We start from the raw sequence: 17,605 nt of genomic DNA, 5'->3' as shown, positions 1-17,605 counted from the left end.
GCCCCGGGGGAGGAAGGCGCGGGGCCCGGCGGAGGCGCTGTGCCGGCCCGCGAGTCCCTGGGTTGGGGTGCTAGCCCCGGGCTGTTCCGTAATGATCGAGCCCCAGCCGTGTCCACCGACGGGTTTCATTTCACTGCTCTCTCCCCACCACCCCCGGCTCCCCGGTGGGCTGAAGCCCGCGCAGGGTTAGTTTCCAACTTGCGAGTGCGAAGGAAAACGGCGAATTGAGATGGCGTGGGTTCTTTTGAATTGCGATGAAGTTACAAGTTTCGTAGAATTGCCGTGGCGTTCCCCGCGCTTTTCACTGTGCCCGCTCTACTTCCTGTAGCTCTTGGTGGGTGGATTTCCAGCCCAGGAGCACAGGTAGTGCAGCAGTTCTGGCAGACTTGGCCCAGACCTGTGCTCTGAAACCAGCGGGTGGTCACAGCCCAGAGCTGCCTGCGCTCGCAGCATCCCTCCTGCTGGGAGGGTAGAAGGCAAGATATTTTGGGGATGCACTGGCAGCCGATGGTTTGAGGATTACTCCCTTTCATTCACTTTCGTTTCAGGTTTTAGGTCAGAACTATATAAATCCTCCAGGTTTTGATGCGTGAGTGTGTAAATCATTCAAGGTGGAAGCCGTGTTTCGGCTCAGGAACTTCCAGTGCTATAAATGAATAATTTTTGCCCATCTTTTTATTAAGCAAAGCCAGGATTATTTAAAATTTTTTATATTTTATTTTGCTGCTAAGAAACTGTAGTTATCAATGTAGTTGATAATGAAATGTAGTTACTTAAAGTCTTTGCATGTTTACTCAGTTATTAGAGTAGGAGAGTTTTATTTTTGTTTCCCTTTTATGATCTGTTCCAAATATTGCCAAGAAACGTTTTTTTTATCTTGCTTTTGGCTTGGAATGGCAAATAAGAGCTGAACATAAAACCTGAGTAGTAAAATAGGTCTTAATTTGTGGGCAGTGCCTTTCAGGGAATAAGACATTTTGGGATTTCAAATACAATTAGAAATAGAATAATTAATTATTGATTAATGCAGCTGATAACATGGTTCAGAAAACCAACCCAGATTTGATTCCTTTCTTTTCACAGTTACATTATAGACTATTTTTGTTTTGTAATTTACTGTTTCTGTACTGATGATACTCTTTTTTTTAATATACAGTAATAATTAATTTATGGGAATTGTTTTCTGTCCTGGATGTCAGTTCTGCAGAAGTATGTGCAGATACTTAACTCTTCACACTCCCTCATCCATCCTATGGAAATCAGTAGGACAGCTAGGGAATGTAAAGTCAGATGTGTGTTTATCTGTGAGGGCCTGTTAAGAAGGTCCTGTACCTGCGTTGCCACCACCTTGCACCTGTACCACCTTGCACTTCCTCTTCATCCCTTAGTTTCCCACTCCTCCAGACATCCATGCTGTGTTCCACCACTATTTTTCTCATGCTTTACATTCTAGATCTTGCTTGTTTCTTCTTGTCAATATTATTTTATGTGCCAGAGAAAGTGGGATAGTACATACTTGGATCCATGAGAATGTTTCTGTTGAAAAGTGAAATAAAATAAGGCATGCCTATCTCTTGGGATTTATTTCCAAAAAAGTAAACTTGGGAAATCTTGAGGGGCTGAACAGTGTATGGTACCTTTGGTACCTTTTGTTTTGTTATTCTATGAATGCTTGTGATATGTTAAAACATAGAGATACTTTTCAGATGTCTGCAGAAAGAAATGGTACTGAAATTAGTAATATGTTTCTTGTTTTAATTAGTTTATTCACACAGGGATTAAATTGTGTCTTTTTAGTTGAGCCTGTATGAAAATGTTTATGGTTTAACAATTGAGCAGATAATCATTTTGCTCAATTTCTTGAAGTAATTATTTATTGGACATTTTGATTATTTCAAAGCATTTTAGTATTCATTTACTTACATAATTAAAATTGAAGTTGTAGGCATCTTCTGGTGCATTGTATTTGCAAGCTATATTTGTTTTGCAGGTAGAATTATTTTTATATCTTGTAGACTCCATAGGATATGTTTCAGTGGCAATTCCAAGATGTGCCTTTGCTGGCTTCTAGATACCTGCTGGGAAGACACAGTAACCTTTTATTTTCTGTGCTCTGTGAAGAACTGTGACCTAGTGCCTGAAATAAAATGGTTTCTTCCCTTCAGAATGGTTGGTGTTTTTTTCTTCAGTCTCAGTGTCCAAGTACTGAATTTGACCCACTTATTTCGATTATATATATATTTATACTGTAAAATCAGATCTTTTCAGCTAGGCATTATCTGTTTGATGCACTGATTGGAAAGCGCTGCTGGAGATGGTACAGGTTCAGGGAGCCCTCCGTGCCTGCATTGCTGTGGTGGCAGCTGCTTTGTGTGATACTGGCAGCTGCTAAATAACTTTGAGAGTCTCCCATGTGAAATGTGTTGCAAAAGCGTTAACTATTCTTTTGGCACTTTGAGATTAGAATAGCAAGATTTGTGCTTGAGATTTCCAGAAATCCAAGTAGGAAAGAAGGATAATTAAAGAAAATAGAGATTGCTGAAGACTGCACAGGACATCGGCATAGGACATGATTCTGAAATGACAGATAGAGATGTTCACTTATTATCTTTACGTAATGAAATTTTAGCTGCTCAGTGGCTCTTCCATTTTGTTATTGTATCTTCTGAGAATAGTGAGTGTCTGGCATGGCCACTGCTCTTACATAGACTGCTGTTCAGATTGTGTACCATAATGCAGAAGAAATAATCCACTTGGACCAAGCTGTACTTTTCCTTTTTTCATTCCAAAAGCTGTACCTGTTCATCTGAGTTTAAGGTTCTAATCTGGAGAAAGCCGCTGTCTATTTAGTGTCTGCAAGTTATGACTACTCACATAGGGACTAGTAGTAATCTGCATTATTCCAGCAACTGTAAAGACTAAATACATTAGCCATAACATAATTTGCAGGTGTTTTCAAGCACTTGCTTTCTAGAGAGAAAGGAAGAATAAAAAGGATAAGGCAAGCTGGAAACCTCTTTTTGCTGGCTTTTGACATCTTAATTTATTATGTGTTCCCATTTGTTTTTCCTTGCTGTTAGTGTTGACATAAACCAGTGCTAGCCTTAACTATTTCCCTACCAAACACTGTCCTCTTTGGTTGATTTGGCATGATTTGGGCAACAGGGTGATGCTATGAGTTGGGAAATAGTTTGGCTGAACCTCCCCATGTCTCCCTTTCGTGGGTGATCAGGTAGATCAGGAACACCACTGTAGTTTAGCATGAGCAGCTGCTCAGTATGGGGGCAGGATCAATGGAAGGTGTTGAAACAGGGCAGGAGTGTCTTTCATCAGAGTTTCTTTTAAACATTTCACTCTGAAGCTATTGGTTCTTTCAAGGACAGGGCTTTCATTTATGTTTTAAGTTGTAGCCATTACAGTTGGAAAAATACCGTTCACCATTTAGAAGGCCACAGATTGTCTCCTGGGTTTTATTGGCAGCTTTTGTGTTTTTGTTGCTGTTTGTTGTTTCACTAAATGACATCAGTATTAATTAAAATATTTATTGCATACTATTATATATATATTATTGTATACTGTATATATATTATTGTATACTGAATTGTAAAATATAGCATATTTTAAATACTTGTGAAATAACATGATCATGCCAGTTTTACAAAGAGATTTTTAAGTCTGGAGAAACCATGAAGAGCTGGATTTGTGGCCATGTGAACTGTGGGCAGGAAGGAAGATTTTGAGGAGCCGTTCTCTTTTGTTTTGCTTGGAAGCTTCCATGAAGCTGCCAGAAATGTAAACATCAGAATCTCAGAGATGACTTTGCTTTGGCATTTTCATGGAAGTTTGTCATAAATCTCATTTGTATGGTCCTTTGAAGTTTTGTTTTTTTTTCTCTTGGAGGTTGAATGAAGTTGGCTGGACTCAGTAGTGAAGCTTTGGGTGACCTGCCCTCCAGGACTGAGATTTGACAGGGCTGTATTTTACTGCAGGCTGCTGAAATGGCACTTCAGCTGTGCTGGCACATGCTTTGAGAAATGTGCAGAGTGAAAGTGATTGAAAAAGTGATCCAGCTGTAAAATAGTCTGGTTGAGGAAAAAGAAAATAAAGGTAGTTTTCAGGCAGAGTGGTAAATGCAATGAATTGGGAGTAAGAAGGCATCTGTCAGATGTTTATGCTGGCAGTGGCTGAAAGATGGATTCACTGCATTTTTTCTGTCGGCATTTTGAACACGAGGGAGCTGTCCTCACATCTCATCACGTGTAGGGCAGAGCTTTGTGTGTCTTTCTTTCAGCAGTTAAGTTCAGTTGAGCTGCTTGACATGATGGGAGCAGAAAAAAATAATCCTGCTCCAGATTTGAACACAGGTGGGCAACATCTTACAAAATGTTTCTCTCTGTGTTAGAAAGACTCCGATTCCGCTGAGTCAGTGCAGCTGGTCTGACTCTTAAGGAAACAAAATGGCCCCTTTTGTCAAGGCAGTGCAGATGGATGCAAAGTGCAGTGTTGTGAGAATTTGCGATTTTTCTTTTAATGACTGCTATTTAGAAACTGACAGATAGCAATATGTAATTCTGTCAAGAACCTTTTCGTCTTGTGCTTTGTCAGAACAGTTGCTTGGATGGTCAGGAGTAGTAGCAAAGGTAGAACTAAATTTATGCATAGGAAGGGAAGACCTGAAAAACAAGAATTGTTGAAGGAGGAAGATAATGTGGCTGTCCAAAGGTGTTAGTTACTGTGGGGTAAAGTTGGTCTGAAAGCTAAAACTGCTTTTCCAAGTTTTCTGAGTGCAGCTTAATAGAAATTGTGCTGCTCGTATGATGTTCAGGGTGGCTGCACAGTGCCATGGTCCCTGTAGGTGGACTGGGGAGTGCCGCTGTACTCCCACAGAGTCTCTGTGTGCTGCTGTGGACTGAAGCCTTTCTGAGCAGTATCATCTGCTTGCTGCTGGAGAAGCAGATTTAGTGTCTTACTTTTTTTATGTTCTTCCTCAGGATAATGTGTCATTGTACTGAGCATTCTTACTGTTTGTTGCTCTGTGTAATGCCTTGGGTTTTGTCCTCCCAATAAGCAGCTTCAGCACCACCCCTGTTGGGAGGAGTTGCTTTCTGAAACTTCCATAAATGAAGCAGCTGTAGAGAATCAGGAAATGGTCATTCCATTCTGCTGTTGCCAGACAAGCTCCTTTCCTGGAGCAGTGCTCAATCTGTGTCAGTACACTAAGGCAGACACCACTGTATCACTCCCATCTTTGATCTTTTTAACTGCAGGTCTGAAATTGTTTTTTTGGAAGGCTGGAATTGTAGCTGCTGTGTTGGTTGCTGCAGGGTGGCAGCTGGCAGCAGGAAGAATGCTGTTTCCATGCTCTGGAATTCTTTTGCACAGTGTCTTTCTTTTATCTGTGTGATGTTGGGCTATACATTCATAAACTCTTGAGGAGAGGACAACTTTCCTTAAGCTACATTTGTGCAGAATGTAGAACTGTGCATAACAGATTACTGATCTGAGTGCCATAGGCAGTTGTGAATCACAAAAAAATCCGGCACCAAGTACACAAGAAGAGAAGTTTGCGGGAAGTGGCTTTAGTAAAAGATGCTTGTGATCCTTGCTTCCATGCGTGTTCTAATAAACGGCTACTGGTGCATGGTACTAAACTTGTTACTAGCTTCTGTGCAAAGATGTGCTTGTGAGTCATGTCCAGTGCTGCAAGTAAGGCGATTTGGGAGGTCTTTGAGAGGAAGACATTATTATTTTTCTGGTTTTTCCCTCCCCCGTTTCTCTTTGTAAAAAAAACCTCCAAACATACTGCTAGAAGCCTTTTGCTTCTTCCTTGGAAGGGCTGTATCTTTGTGTTGCTCTTTACTTTTGCGCATTTAATTCTGGTTGTTGAACTGCTTTTGGTTGAAGACCATTTTTTTCTAAGTTGATTTTACTGTATAACATAGGAGTATACTTGTTGAAAGAGAAATGTCTCTGCCTTAGCTGATGAAAAGCAGGATGCACAATGAAAATGAGGTCTAGTAAATTATCTTCTAGAGTAGCATTTGGTGCTTGTTTGTTTTGAAAAGCTGGAGATGAGCATCATATATTACTATTTCTGGTATAAACTATAAACTCCTGCTAATAAGGAGAAATGCTAATGTTCTGTAACTAATGAACAGATTTCAGCTAATGGAAATGTTTTATTTTGACTTAAATGTCAGTTTGATGCCAGAACCGTTGAAGTTGAGGTAAGAATTGTGCATCAGGCAATAATATCTTAATAGTAGGTGTTATGTCAGGTTTTCTGGAATTTGGGCATTACGTTATTTAAAACCTGATTTTGTATGTATGCTGGTTTACATGTTAAAGTTCAGTTAGAGTTTAAAGTAATACTGTCAATTAGTACCTAGTCACGAATTGGGGTTCTTGAGGTGGCCAGCTTCCATCTATGCACAATATAGTAAGAGCAGTTTTGGAAATTATTTTATGGTAAGCCAAATGTAATCAAGCACTTTATGTAATCTTTAACGGCCTTTAATGACAACTCTTGAAGATGCAAAAACCTTATTTTTTTTTCCCAGTGGTGCCATTAGTGACATATTTATAAAATCCAGCTGTGGAAATTCAGATGTTTTTAATGGTCTGTCTTTAATCCCTTATTTGCCTTATACTGACATGTTCCTGAGGTGACCTGGTCAGATATATCATTAAAATACATGATGTGTATCTTTGTTCTTGTGTATTTGGATGTTAAAATAGAAATGAAAATCACATTCCAAGAACTGAAAAAAGCCCCCAGAGATTGTTTGTCTGTTTCTTGTTGTGTGCCTCACTTCCTCCTCATTCTCTCCTCAGGTCAGAGGGCCAGATGCAGTACATACCACTGGATCTGCTGATTCACATGTAAGTCCAAAACACTTAAACAAATAAAAACCCCCAAAAATTCCAGCCAAACCCACAAACTCAAAATAGGCCTGTTTTTAAAGAAAACTACTTGCTACAGGCAGAGTCTGGTGCATTGGGTATGTAACCTGTAGGTGTTTGCAAATGAGCCATTGATTTCATGTTTAAAAATACTCCTTGAAACTTTCAAAACAAGCACCAGTGTAGGAAGCTGTGCTGCATGGTACTGCATCCATAATAGGTACTGGAACAGAAAGAAGCTGCAAGGACTCTGTATAGGTTTGTCTCTTAAACTGAGGAATGCTTGAGAATAACAGGTGATCAATCCTAAGAGTCATGGGATATTGAAGTGCTTTTTCATACACAGTTGGCTTCTCGAAGCTGAGACAGTATGGCCCTAATTCCATCCTTTATTTTTCTTTCTAATAGAATATGTTAAAGGAAAAGGTAAGAGTAATAACCTGGTCTTGCTGGCCACCCCACTCCTTGTTCCCTCAGTGAAGAGACCTTTGCCTGATTGTGAGGTTGGTATGTTGCATGAAGACTTACCTATTTCTGAGCTAAAATGAAAACGGACAGCAAGAGCCAAACTGGGAGTTAATACCAGACAATTCATTCTGTGATTTGGATTTTCTTCAAGATTTCAAATGCAAAAGTCAATTGCCAACTGTTAAATTGCTTGTAAGATACCATTATTCTAGTTGTGATAGCAGAAACTTTTCATAAAGAAGTAGCTTGTTTTATTGAGAGCTTTTACTTGCTACAATTTGGAAAATTTCTCTTAAATCTCTTCTGAGAATTTTGTGCTGATGGAACTGGGACTTCAGTGCTTTGTGCCACCTTACAGTCAATGCAGTGTTCTGTTTAAAAAGAAGTTGGCTTTCATACAGAGATTTGATTACTCAGCTGCAAGTTTCTCTTTGCTTCTATCATTTGCTTTACACTTTTCACAGTATTTTGCATTTTTTGAAGGAGGAAGACCTTCAAGTTTTGTATAGTTCTGTTGTTAGGAATTCTGTGAAGCTGCATATGGTTAATGATATGTTATAATTGCTCACTGGAATCTTAACTAGCAGACATAAATTAGTTCAATCTTCTTTATATTGCTCCTACCACTTAGAAGGTGTTTTTTTCCCCAAAACCACTTCTAAACTGAGCAGATTTTAGTGCCAGAACTCTTTTATCTTGCAGCTGCTTCCCTTATGTCACTGGAACAAATATTTATTTGGCTGATCTACAGGCATCCTATAACATTACTGTGAGAGATTATTTTCTGATGACAGGATAAGCCTTGGGTAGGAGTGTGGTATTTGTTCTGCCTGCAATGTTGTGCCGTAGCTGTGTGCTCGTGTTTTGCCAAGGTTGTATATTGTTTGTCGTACTGAAACTGCTGTTTTTCAGACTACTGGAAGACTGGATTTTATTAAATTTAAAAACAGGGAGATGAATTAAAAGCTCCTGATAAACCTGTCACAGCAGCTCATGTTGACAAACACAGTGTCATAAACCAGATAACTTCACAGACAACACTGCGTAAATTTGTGACTGATAGCTTTACTTTCAGTGATGAAGCAGGGAACACTTTCAAAGAAATACCAGCTCCTTGGTCATATGCTTGACACAGATCTAAGAGGTGTTTGTGATGCTGAGCTGGAATTATAAACTGAAGATATTTCAAACAGTTTGTTTTTCGTGGTGCTTTTTTATGTAAATTTCTTTTGAATAGGAAGCTGATACTAGAAATAAAACTCTTTACAAAGAAAATTATTCCTGGAGGAAACTCTCTCCAGTTGCTATCGGAATTTTTTTCGTAATACAGTGTTTAAGTGTTTCATCTTATTTGTCTTGATGTTTTATTGAGCTGATTTTTTTTAGGAACTGTCATTGCAAAAATCATAGTTTTAAGCATCACTGTGTGCTCTATGTAAGAGCATCATAAATATTTTGAAGACAAGGCTCATACCTTAGGTTTTGTTCTTCTGGGGCTTTGTTGTTGTGCTGACTATTCATGAATTATTGTGTTAAGGTAGGAATTTCCAGAGAAATATCTTTTCTCTCATTTAACTTCCCACTGCCCATGTCTTTGGAACATGCTCTCCATCCTGTTTCTTTCTTCTCGTGATGTTTTACTGCCTGTTAACTACCAGAATAGAGCCTTAAGAATTCTAATTCCATATTCCAGAAATTACTGTTATGTGGAGTGCTTCCTTTGTCAGGGTTTTGGAAAGAAATTTGGAAGAATATAGGAGCTGAATGTGAGGTTTTTTGTTTCATTTAACTAATAGATGAAAACCTCTAGAATGCATTTTGTTGTTCAGCAAAGCTATTAATTTTTACCTTGAAGTACAACTGAAATTTAGCATCCATTTGATTGTTCCATTACCTGTCCAACCTTGCACAAACATTATTCTGACCAAAATAGAATAGTCACTTTTTTTGAGGGGGCAGGGAGGGAAGGGGGAAGAACTGTAGTGCAAATCATGTATTTCTGAAGGTTTAGAAACTGCAGCACTGCACAGTGATAAATGTCCAGGCTCTTACAGCAAGTGTCCTTCAGATTTTAGCTGTGTTTGAATGGTGTATTAAAAGGTCTCTCATTAAACCAAGGACGATTTGTTTAAAAAAACCATACCGATTTAATTTTTTTTTAGTTGTATTAAATAATGACATCTTCAGAGATAAGTACAGGGAGGCTTTTCTTTGTTTTATTTGAGTTACTGGTCTAGGCCAAGGTCAAAAGTAGCATTGTTTTGTAAACAGTTTGATGTCTGTCTTCTTACTCCCTTTGCAGCCTCTAATGGAAAGTAAACTTAAAGCATTCAGTATTGGCAAAATGAGTGCTGCCAAACGGACTCTGAGCAAGAAGGAGCAAGAAGAATTAAAAAAGAAGGTAAGGGTATATAATGAAAATTTCATGTTGTATGCGGAGCTGAAATAAGTTTGCTTTTAGATTGCAACCAGCTTTCACACCAGATATCTTAATTTTGATAATTGTAGTTCTCTAAAAGCAAAAGTAAATTGTATTTTACATGTATAATTTATTTTTGACATCCATGGCATTGAGATAGAGACAGGCTTCCTCTTTGCTTCTCTGTGAGAAATCAAGTTCTCTGGCTTATTGAAATAGGGAATTACAATAATCCATTGATGTATTGCTCAGGATGGAGACAGCCATCACCTTAGGTAATTTTCTGTTTTTCATTTGCTCTCTATCATTGGATTTCAGTAATTACGAAGAGTACCTGTTGTTTCTGAAATTGTTTCAGTGCACATCCTTGTTAGTTCTGTAACATTTTTTTGTCCAATGACTGTATTGGGAACTAAGAAAAACCTTAAAATTTGATACTGCATTTTAGATTACTCAGGGGTGTCCAAATTCAGGAAGTACGTATCTCGTAGTTGGTAAGGTGGAAGTTTTGAAAATTTTGGGGTTTGAACTTTATATGCACAACTTGTACTGTATTCTAGTGGCTTATCTTCTGCTGAGTTGTTGGAAATACTGGCCTGAAGATCATGATAGTGCTAAATTTAGTGTCTCAGCTTAAGTCATTGAATTAATTTATTCTCGGGGAAATACAGAAAGGTGATCCTGTTGTTGATCTCGTTCAGCCATGTGGGTTGATTGTAAAGGCTGAGATGGAATGGGCACTGTTCTGTCATGCTGAGGCCAGCAAAGCTGCAGGCTCATAAGCCTTTGATTTGAGCTATTCTGTTTGGCATCTTTTGAATGTTAAATGGCCATGTAAACTCTTGGAAAGGAACAGGCATAGTGGAGCACACAGCCTCACTGGCTTAGCGTATTATGTGCTGTGTTCTGCCCACATTTCTCAAAAATTTGAATTGTCTAAATTTGAAACTCCTTTGATGCAGTTTGTAGCTTGAACTCTAGAAAATAAAAAGGAATGTCACATAGCTAATTTAAGAGTAACTGTCTATTGAAGGTTGTTCTGTGATGATAGTAAATAGATTAACATTTGCTATGTAGGAGGATGAGAAGGCTGCTGCAGAAATCTATGAAGAATTCCTTGCTGCCTTTGAAGGAGGTGATGGTAATAAAGTGAAAACATTTGTAAGAGGAGGAATCGTTAATGCATCTAAAGGTATAACTAATCTTTTTTTGGAGGTGGTGGGTCATTTGGCTTTGAGTAAAGATGAAGGTTGGCTTTGAATTGCATTTTAAAATTAATACGTTACATTGGAAGCAGAAAAGAAAACTTGATGCTAAAATCTACCTCATGCTTTGACTGAGGTAGGCAGTGGCGTGATTTGTGTTTTAACCATAAGAGGAAAAAGTGCTTTGGTTGAGAATACCTGATCTTAAGTTCTTTTTCTTCATAGTAAAAGATGTTAAATTATGTAAAATTCGTATTATCAGCTTTTTAAAAATTAAATAATATATTGAATTGAATGACCAAAACTAAAGAACAGCATTCTTTCTAATGAACAGTGTTGTGCAGCATTAGTTAATAAAATTTGCTTTTAACTTGCCTTTAATTTCAGAGGAGCATGAAACAGATGAAAAACGGGGTAAAATCTATAAACCTTCGTCCCGATTCTCAGATCAAAAAAATCAACCAAGTCAGCCATCTAATGAGAAACCTCCATCCCTCCTAATGATAGAAACCAAAAAGCCTGTAAGTTTCTTACTTGAATCTTAACTTCATCCTGATGTATTTAGAAGTGCTTAGGAAAAGGGCCATGTGATCTTTGCAGAGTAGTTCTATCTGCATGTGTCACATACTGAGAGAAGGTGGACATTTTGAGTTGCCTGGACCTATAGCAGATATGAAGGTGATGAAATGCAGAGGCCCAGGAGCCCTGTATGTGGCACAGTACACCTGGTACTGCACTGCCCTTTTACTGTGTTCCTGCTAATTTGGACAAACTTCTCATGGATATGGATTTCGTGACTGTTGCAAAGTAACAGCTTCTTTAGTCCTGAGAATTTCTGAGGTTTTAGAAGCAATTCTTCTCAATTCCTCTTGCTACCATCTGTTTTTGATTTTTTTTTTTAAACCAAAAAATAAATTGACCTTTGTGTTGATCCAAGTTTTTCTTGGTAGGGTTCTTTGATTTTTTGTTTGTTTGTTTGTTTGTTGGTTTGGTTTGGCTTGGTTTTTTTTTGGGGGGGGGTGAAGTTTGAGAAGTCCCTTTAGAAGTTCCTCTTTGAGTTCTAGAACTTGCACAGTTTTGAAGCTGAACACCTTGCTTTATTTAGTTTATTTTGTCTTCTGTATGGTTTGATGGGGTGTTCTTTTGGTTTTGTTTTTGGGGTGGCTTTTCGTTTTTTTCTTTTTTTTGTAAACCAAGGCTCATCATAAAAAGCAATGAAAATATTAGAACTATGAACAAACAGAGTCTTCAAGTTAAGTGATAATTGCATATGATTACTGTTACTGCTGTGTATGTGTAATGAATGTCTTTGATGTCTTAAAAGTCTTTTAATAGAGCTTACTACAATTTTAAAGTTAAGTGAAACATGTATGATGCTGCCTGTTAGGGTGGGAAATGAATGTAATGTGGTAATTGTGGGCAGTTCCATCATAACCTCCCTCCAGATTTAAAACAATGTCAGTTTTAGACTAGTGGGGTACTACTGGATGGCAGTTTTGATCTTCATTGTGTGTAAAGCTCTACAGTTACAGAAATGAATTGTAGCATTTTTTTATTTTTCTGAGCTCTGTTCTGTCTTATGCAAGTGTTTGTACTGTAAGAATATTACTGCTTTTCAAATTTTTCATAAATACTTGTGAAGTAATGCAATCAGTTTACTCACTTGCCCTGTCCAATGGTGATTGAAGATAATGAGGTAAAAATGATTTTATTTATTTGGCAGACCCTCCCCAAAAACAAAAACAAACAAACAACTTTGCCTGGGGTGAGTAGGAAGTCCAGTTTTTCCAAAGCTGTAGTGTGTAACACAAATATTTTGTATGTCTGCCTATTGGAAACGTTTTCATTTAAATTTGATTATATAAAAACAATGTTGTTGAAGATAAGATTTCACATGAGTTAGTTAAGGAACATATATTACTGTTAAAAGAAAAAAAAAGTAGTGTTGCAGTATCCATATTCTTTGTCATTCAAGAGTGTTTTTCCTGAGGATCTTGAACTGTTTATAAGTAACAGTTTTTTCAGACTGTATTTACATCCAAAAGGAAGCAAGAGAAGGAAATTCTTTTCAAGTAGAATGTTTGTGGATAAAATAATTGAATATATATATGTAAAATAATTTACATATATATGTAAACACATCTGTCAAATTCATTAGAGCATGATGGTTTGCTAGGGGTGTAGTCAGCATCCTGGTTTCCAAATGGAATAAATGACAAAATGCCTTGGTTATTTTAAATGTGTATGTAGTAGAGAGAGTGTTTGATCACATGTGCTGCATTGTAAGAATGACAAGTAACAAAGTTTATTTTCAACTATCCTTAATTTTATATTTTCTAGCTTTGTGTTTGATAGCGCTCAGTCTGAATGTTTCAAGTCTGTTTGGTTGTTGTTTCGGGTTTTTTTTTTTGTTTTTTTTTCCTCCTGTAGTTTACTTGGTTTGAAAGCTGTGGGTAAAATATGCATGGAAATTATCTAAAGTTTTGTTATATGATTTTTAATTTTGTTGATTTTGTCTTCTGAAGTGTTGTTTTATATATCTTTAATTTTAGCCTTTGAAGAAAGGAGAGAAGGAAAAGAAAAAGAGTAATTTGGAACTTTTTAAAGAAGAATTAAAGCAGTAAGTTTGCTAGTTTTTACTGTAAATAAACAAAATCCAAGGTTTTTGCCTTGTTTTACAGACAGTATTTAGGATCGTTTTTGTTAAGCTGTTTCCCAAGGAAGGTTTTTATTTTTCTTCTCCCCTAAATGCTTGGGAAATTATTACAGCTAGGGATGGGGGTCCGAGGCTCTGACCCAGGAAGAGGTGACCGGTCCGGGGAGATGGTCCCGAAAGGAATCGCCTTCCCGAGGCCCGGTGTCTTCCCTCAGCTGCTGGCAGGAGGGCCCTTGCAGAGACTGTCAGCTCTTCAGTGATTATCAGCTCGTGATTCCAGCTCAGCTCTGCAGGGCAGCCTCCAGGCCAAGCCAGACCAGAGAGACGAGATGCCCGTGTGGCTGGTTCCGCACGGAGGCGGCTTTATTATGGGTCCTCTCCGGCGAAGGGGAGAGCCAGGGACGGGAGCCCTCTCTCTGCGCCACAGGGGCCCATAGGGCTTGCTTTTATAGGGATACAGGGGATCAATAAAGGCCAATGGATTACAGAGGATCTGGGATGGGTACAGGCCAATGGGTTACGATGAAATCTGCGTAGTGTCTCCCAAAGGATTGTAGGTCTGTCTTTCCTCCCTGTGACCAAAGTGGTTGCCTTTCCAGGGAGTCCTGCTGGGCGATTGCGAAATCTCTTATCTCAGCAGAGATCCCTCCAGGGCGAGGGCTGGGCATACCCCACAGCAAATTATATAACTAATTAGCTTAAAATAACTTAGTTAAGCTTAATTACTACCATTGCTGATGGGCTTGGCCTTGGCTGTTGTTGGGTCCGCCTTGGAGCTGGCTGGTACTGGCTTCGTCGGACATGGGGGAAGCTTCTGGCAGCTTCTCACAGAGGCCACCCCTGTAGCCCCCCACTACCAAAACCTGCCCAGCAAACCCAGTACGGGGTGTAGCAGAGAGATTGGTGGCAATTGAAATGTCTGTCACACTTGAAAAGAATAAGCTTTGTCAGTGTTTCTAAACTATATCCAGAGGAATTTGTAGGAGGAGCTTGATCTTTTGTATAATGCAAAAATAAGAGTTGTAATTCAAGTCTAGAGACTTATTTCAACTTGCTTAGTATTAAAAGCAAGATGGATAATGCTTGAAAAAGCAGATTCTTTCACTTTCAAATGTATTGTAATACAACAAAGAGCAGCACATATATTGAGTGCAGTTGAGTGTCATATATTTATCCTGATGTTAGAGATGGAAAACAAATGAATCCGTGTGCATTAGAAAGCAGTAGGTACAACATTGTAAATCTGTATGTGGCTTTTGTGGGGAGTGCCTGAGCTTCACTGCTGCGTGTTCCTTAGTTGGTGTAAATGAATTGAGCTGCCAGCCTTGTATTCCTGGGATACAGTATCTTCATATCAGGATTTAAGGCCAGACTGCAGGGAGCCAAATAGATCCTTGTGTGAGTACTGTCCTCAGAGTGAAAAACTGAGATGAAATCCAGTATATTCTGGAAATAGTCATGTGGGTGTGCCTGTGAGTAAGGCTTAGAAAAGCTAGAAGCATAAATAGACACTAAGGAGTTGTGTGCCTCTTGAAAAGCCACCTGAGTGGTCAGCGGACCTCTGGCAGTTGGATGTTGCGTTGGAGTCACTTTTTCAGAGCACAGTTCTTACTTCTGCTCTTGTAAGCTGCTTCTCAAACCAAGTCAATTTTGTTTGAGAATGAAATACCCTGACAGTATGAATGAGGAATAATTCTGATAGATACATTCCAGTTGATGAAACAGAAATTCAGACATACTAGAAATTTGGAAGTTTTAACAAACTCATTGTTTCATATTAAAAATTCTCGTAATTGCGAAGTTCATTCAAAATTTTAGAATAAAAACTTCAGAATGATTTTAAGTTGTTGCTTACTTTAAACTTGCTTTGTAGAATCCAAGAGGAGCGTGATGAAAGGCACAAAACAAAAGGTAGATTGAGTCGTTTTGAACCACCCCAGTCTGATTCAGATGGGCAGCGTCGTTCAAGTAAGTAGATGTTATTTTTTATGTTAGTTTGGGCTACAAGATTTGTAGACTGAATTGTACATATTTTTCTTCTCTATATTCAGTGGATGCTCCTTCAAGAAGAAACAGATCATCTGGTGGTAATACAGATTCTTTTCTTACTCAATTTAATGTTGTCATTTAAATGCATAGCAGGGATTATGACTTCCTTTTTTTGCTTGTTTTTTTCCATTATTTTAGTACTGGATGATTATGCACCAGGATCACATGATGTTGGAGATCCAAGCACAACAAATCTGTATCTGGGAAACATCAATCCTCAGGTAAGTTTGGAGCCAAGGAGGCAGTGTTGGCATGTTTGGGCCCAGATGAATTTTTTTGCAATATTCATTGGAATAAATACTCTGTACATAATGCTGAAAAGTTAAGGTTTAGACTACAAATCACCAGCTCAGTTAAAATTCTTTTTCCATTGATATCTCTAAGCAAGGTGGATCATATCTTAAAAATTTGAGTGTGCTCAGTTAAAAGTGCAGTTTTATAGATTCTTGTTTTTGTAGTAGATTGCATTAGGCGAGTATCAATGAAGCATTGTTTTTCAAGAAACTGAAAAAATTAAAATTTTGACACTTGGACAATAACATGAACAACTGTCACAGAAATGCAGTGGCAAAATGTTAACTTTTACCTCTTTTTCATGTAGATGAATGAAGAGATGTTATGTCAAGAATTTGGCCGCTTTGGACCATTAGCAAGTGTTAAAATTATGTGGCCAAGAACCGATGAAGAAAGAGCAAGAGAAAGGAATTGTGGCTTTGTTGCCTTTATGAACAGGAGAGATGCTGAAAGAGCATTGAAGAATTTAAATGGTAAACTGATTTCTCAGTTCAGGGCTGTAATTCTCTTTGCAGACATTTTCAGGTTGTTTTATCAGACAAGTGACATGTATTCTGTGGCTCCAGTACATACCTGTCTGACAGTGATTTTAGTTTACACTTGACTGTTCTACTGGCAACTGAATGTTGTCAAACTATAACAGTTGTGTACTGTAGTGTCCTGAAGACAGACATTGGGGGAAGATTAATAATAACATTTGTGTAATAGGCCTTCATTTGCCTGTGTTGTAGTCTGATAGATGTAATAACAGTAATCAACAATGGAATCAAAAGGTAAACTCTGGCAGGCAAACCTAAATGCCGCACTTAACAAGGAGAAATCTCAAGTGAGGCAGAACCAATTTATCCCATCATGGTGATGGAGGGTTTTTTTCTTTCACTTTTTCAGGCAAGATGATTATGTCGTTTGAAATGAAGCTGGGTTGGGGCAAAGCTGTACCTATACCACCACATCCAATCTACATTCCGCCTTCCATGATGGAGCATACCCTGCCACCTCCTCCATCAGGACTGCCTTTCAATGCCCAGCCTAGGGAGAGGTTGAAGAATCCTAATGCTCCAATGTTACCACCACCAAAAAACAAGGAAGATTTTGAGAAGGTAACTTACAGTACCCTGGGCCGTATCTCATTGTTATATACTACATCTGTGACAGTATTTCAATGGCTTCATAGATTTGCATTGTTGAGGCTGACTTTGGCAGCCCTTAGTCTGCAAATTCTCTGGCTCCCTGCTGTAGCCCAAGGGAACCTACTTAATTCCTGAACCTGTTTCATGTCTGTGTTAGGGTACAGTATATTGGCTCTTTGTTAATTTAGTGCTGCTTAAAATCTGGCTATCATTTTCCCCCTCCAGGCTCCCTGGATTTTTTTCTCCTACGTCCCCCCCTTTTCTTGGCTGCCAAATTGCAGTACCTAAATTGTTTTCCTTGTAGAAAATCCTACATTTTAATTTGGGTAGCATTATTTTTACCCTAGAAGAGTTGATGTATTTTGTGTAGAAGGTAATTAATCTGGACATTGAGTAAGTATTTTATGCTACTTATGGAGTCAGTTTTCAAACTTTTCTTTTTGTGGAATATTAGCTGATAAAAGGGTAAGTATCTTGAAAT

The 17,605-nt window shown here is 38.4% G+C and overlaps 1 protein-coding gene across 1 annotated transcript in view; it reads left to right on the top strand.

Moving 5' to 3' along the window:
- Positions 1-6,834: 6,834 nt before the first annotated feature.
- Positions 6,835-17,605, top strand: part of U2SURP (U2 snRNP associated SURP domain containing) — a 37,298-nt gene continuing 26,527 nt past the window's right edge. Inside the window, 11 exon segments of the mRNA XM_008644139.2 lie at positions 6,835-6,882; positions 7,312-7,329; positions 9,674-9,772; positions 10,868-10,982; positions 11,383-11,516; positions 13,548-13,615; positions 15,525-15,619; positions 15,703-15,738; positions 15,839-15,921; positions 16,302-16,467; positions 16,883-17,094. Of these exon segments, the coding sequence (XP_008642361.1) occupies positions 7,315-7,329; positions 9,674-9,772; positions 10,868-10,982; positions 11,383-11,516; positions 13,548-13,615; positions 15,525-15,619; positions 15,703-15,738; positions 15,839-15,921; positions 16,302-16,467; positions 16,883-17,094 (1,023 nt within the window). The 5' untranslated portion in view covers positions 6,835-6,882; positions 7,312-7,314.

This window comes from Corvus brachyrhynchos, unplaced genomic scaffold, assembly GCF_000691975.1.
Source record: "Corvus brachyrhynchos isolate BGI_N302 unplaced genomic scaffold, ASM69197v1 scaffold221, whole genome shotgun sequence".
Classification (NCBI taxonomy): Eukaryota; Metazoa; Chordata; class Aves; order Passeriformes; family Corvidae; genus Corvus; species Corvus brachyrhynchos.
Note: the sequence above shows the minus strand (reverse complement) of the source record. Positions and strands in the feature narration are given on the sequence as shown.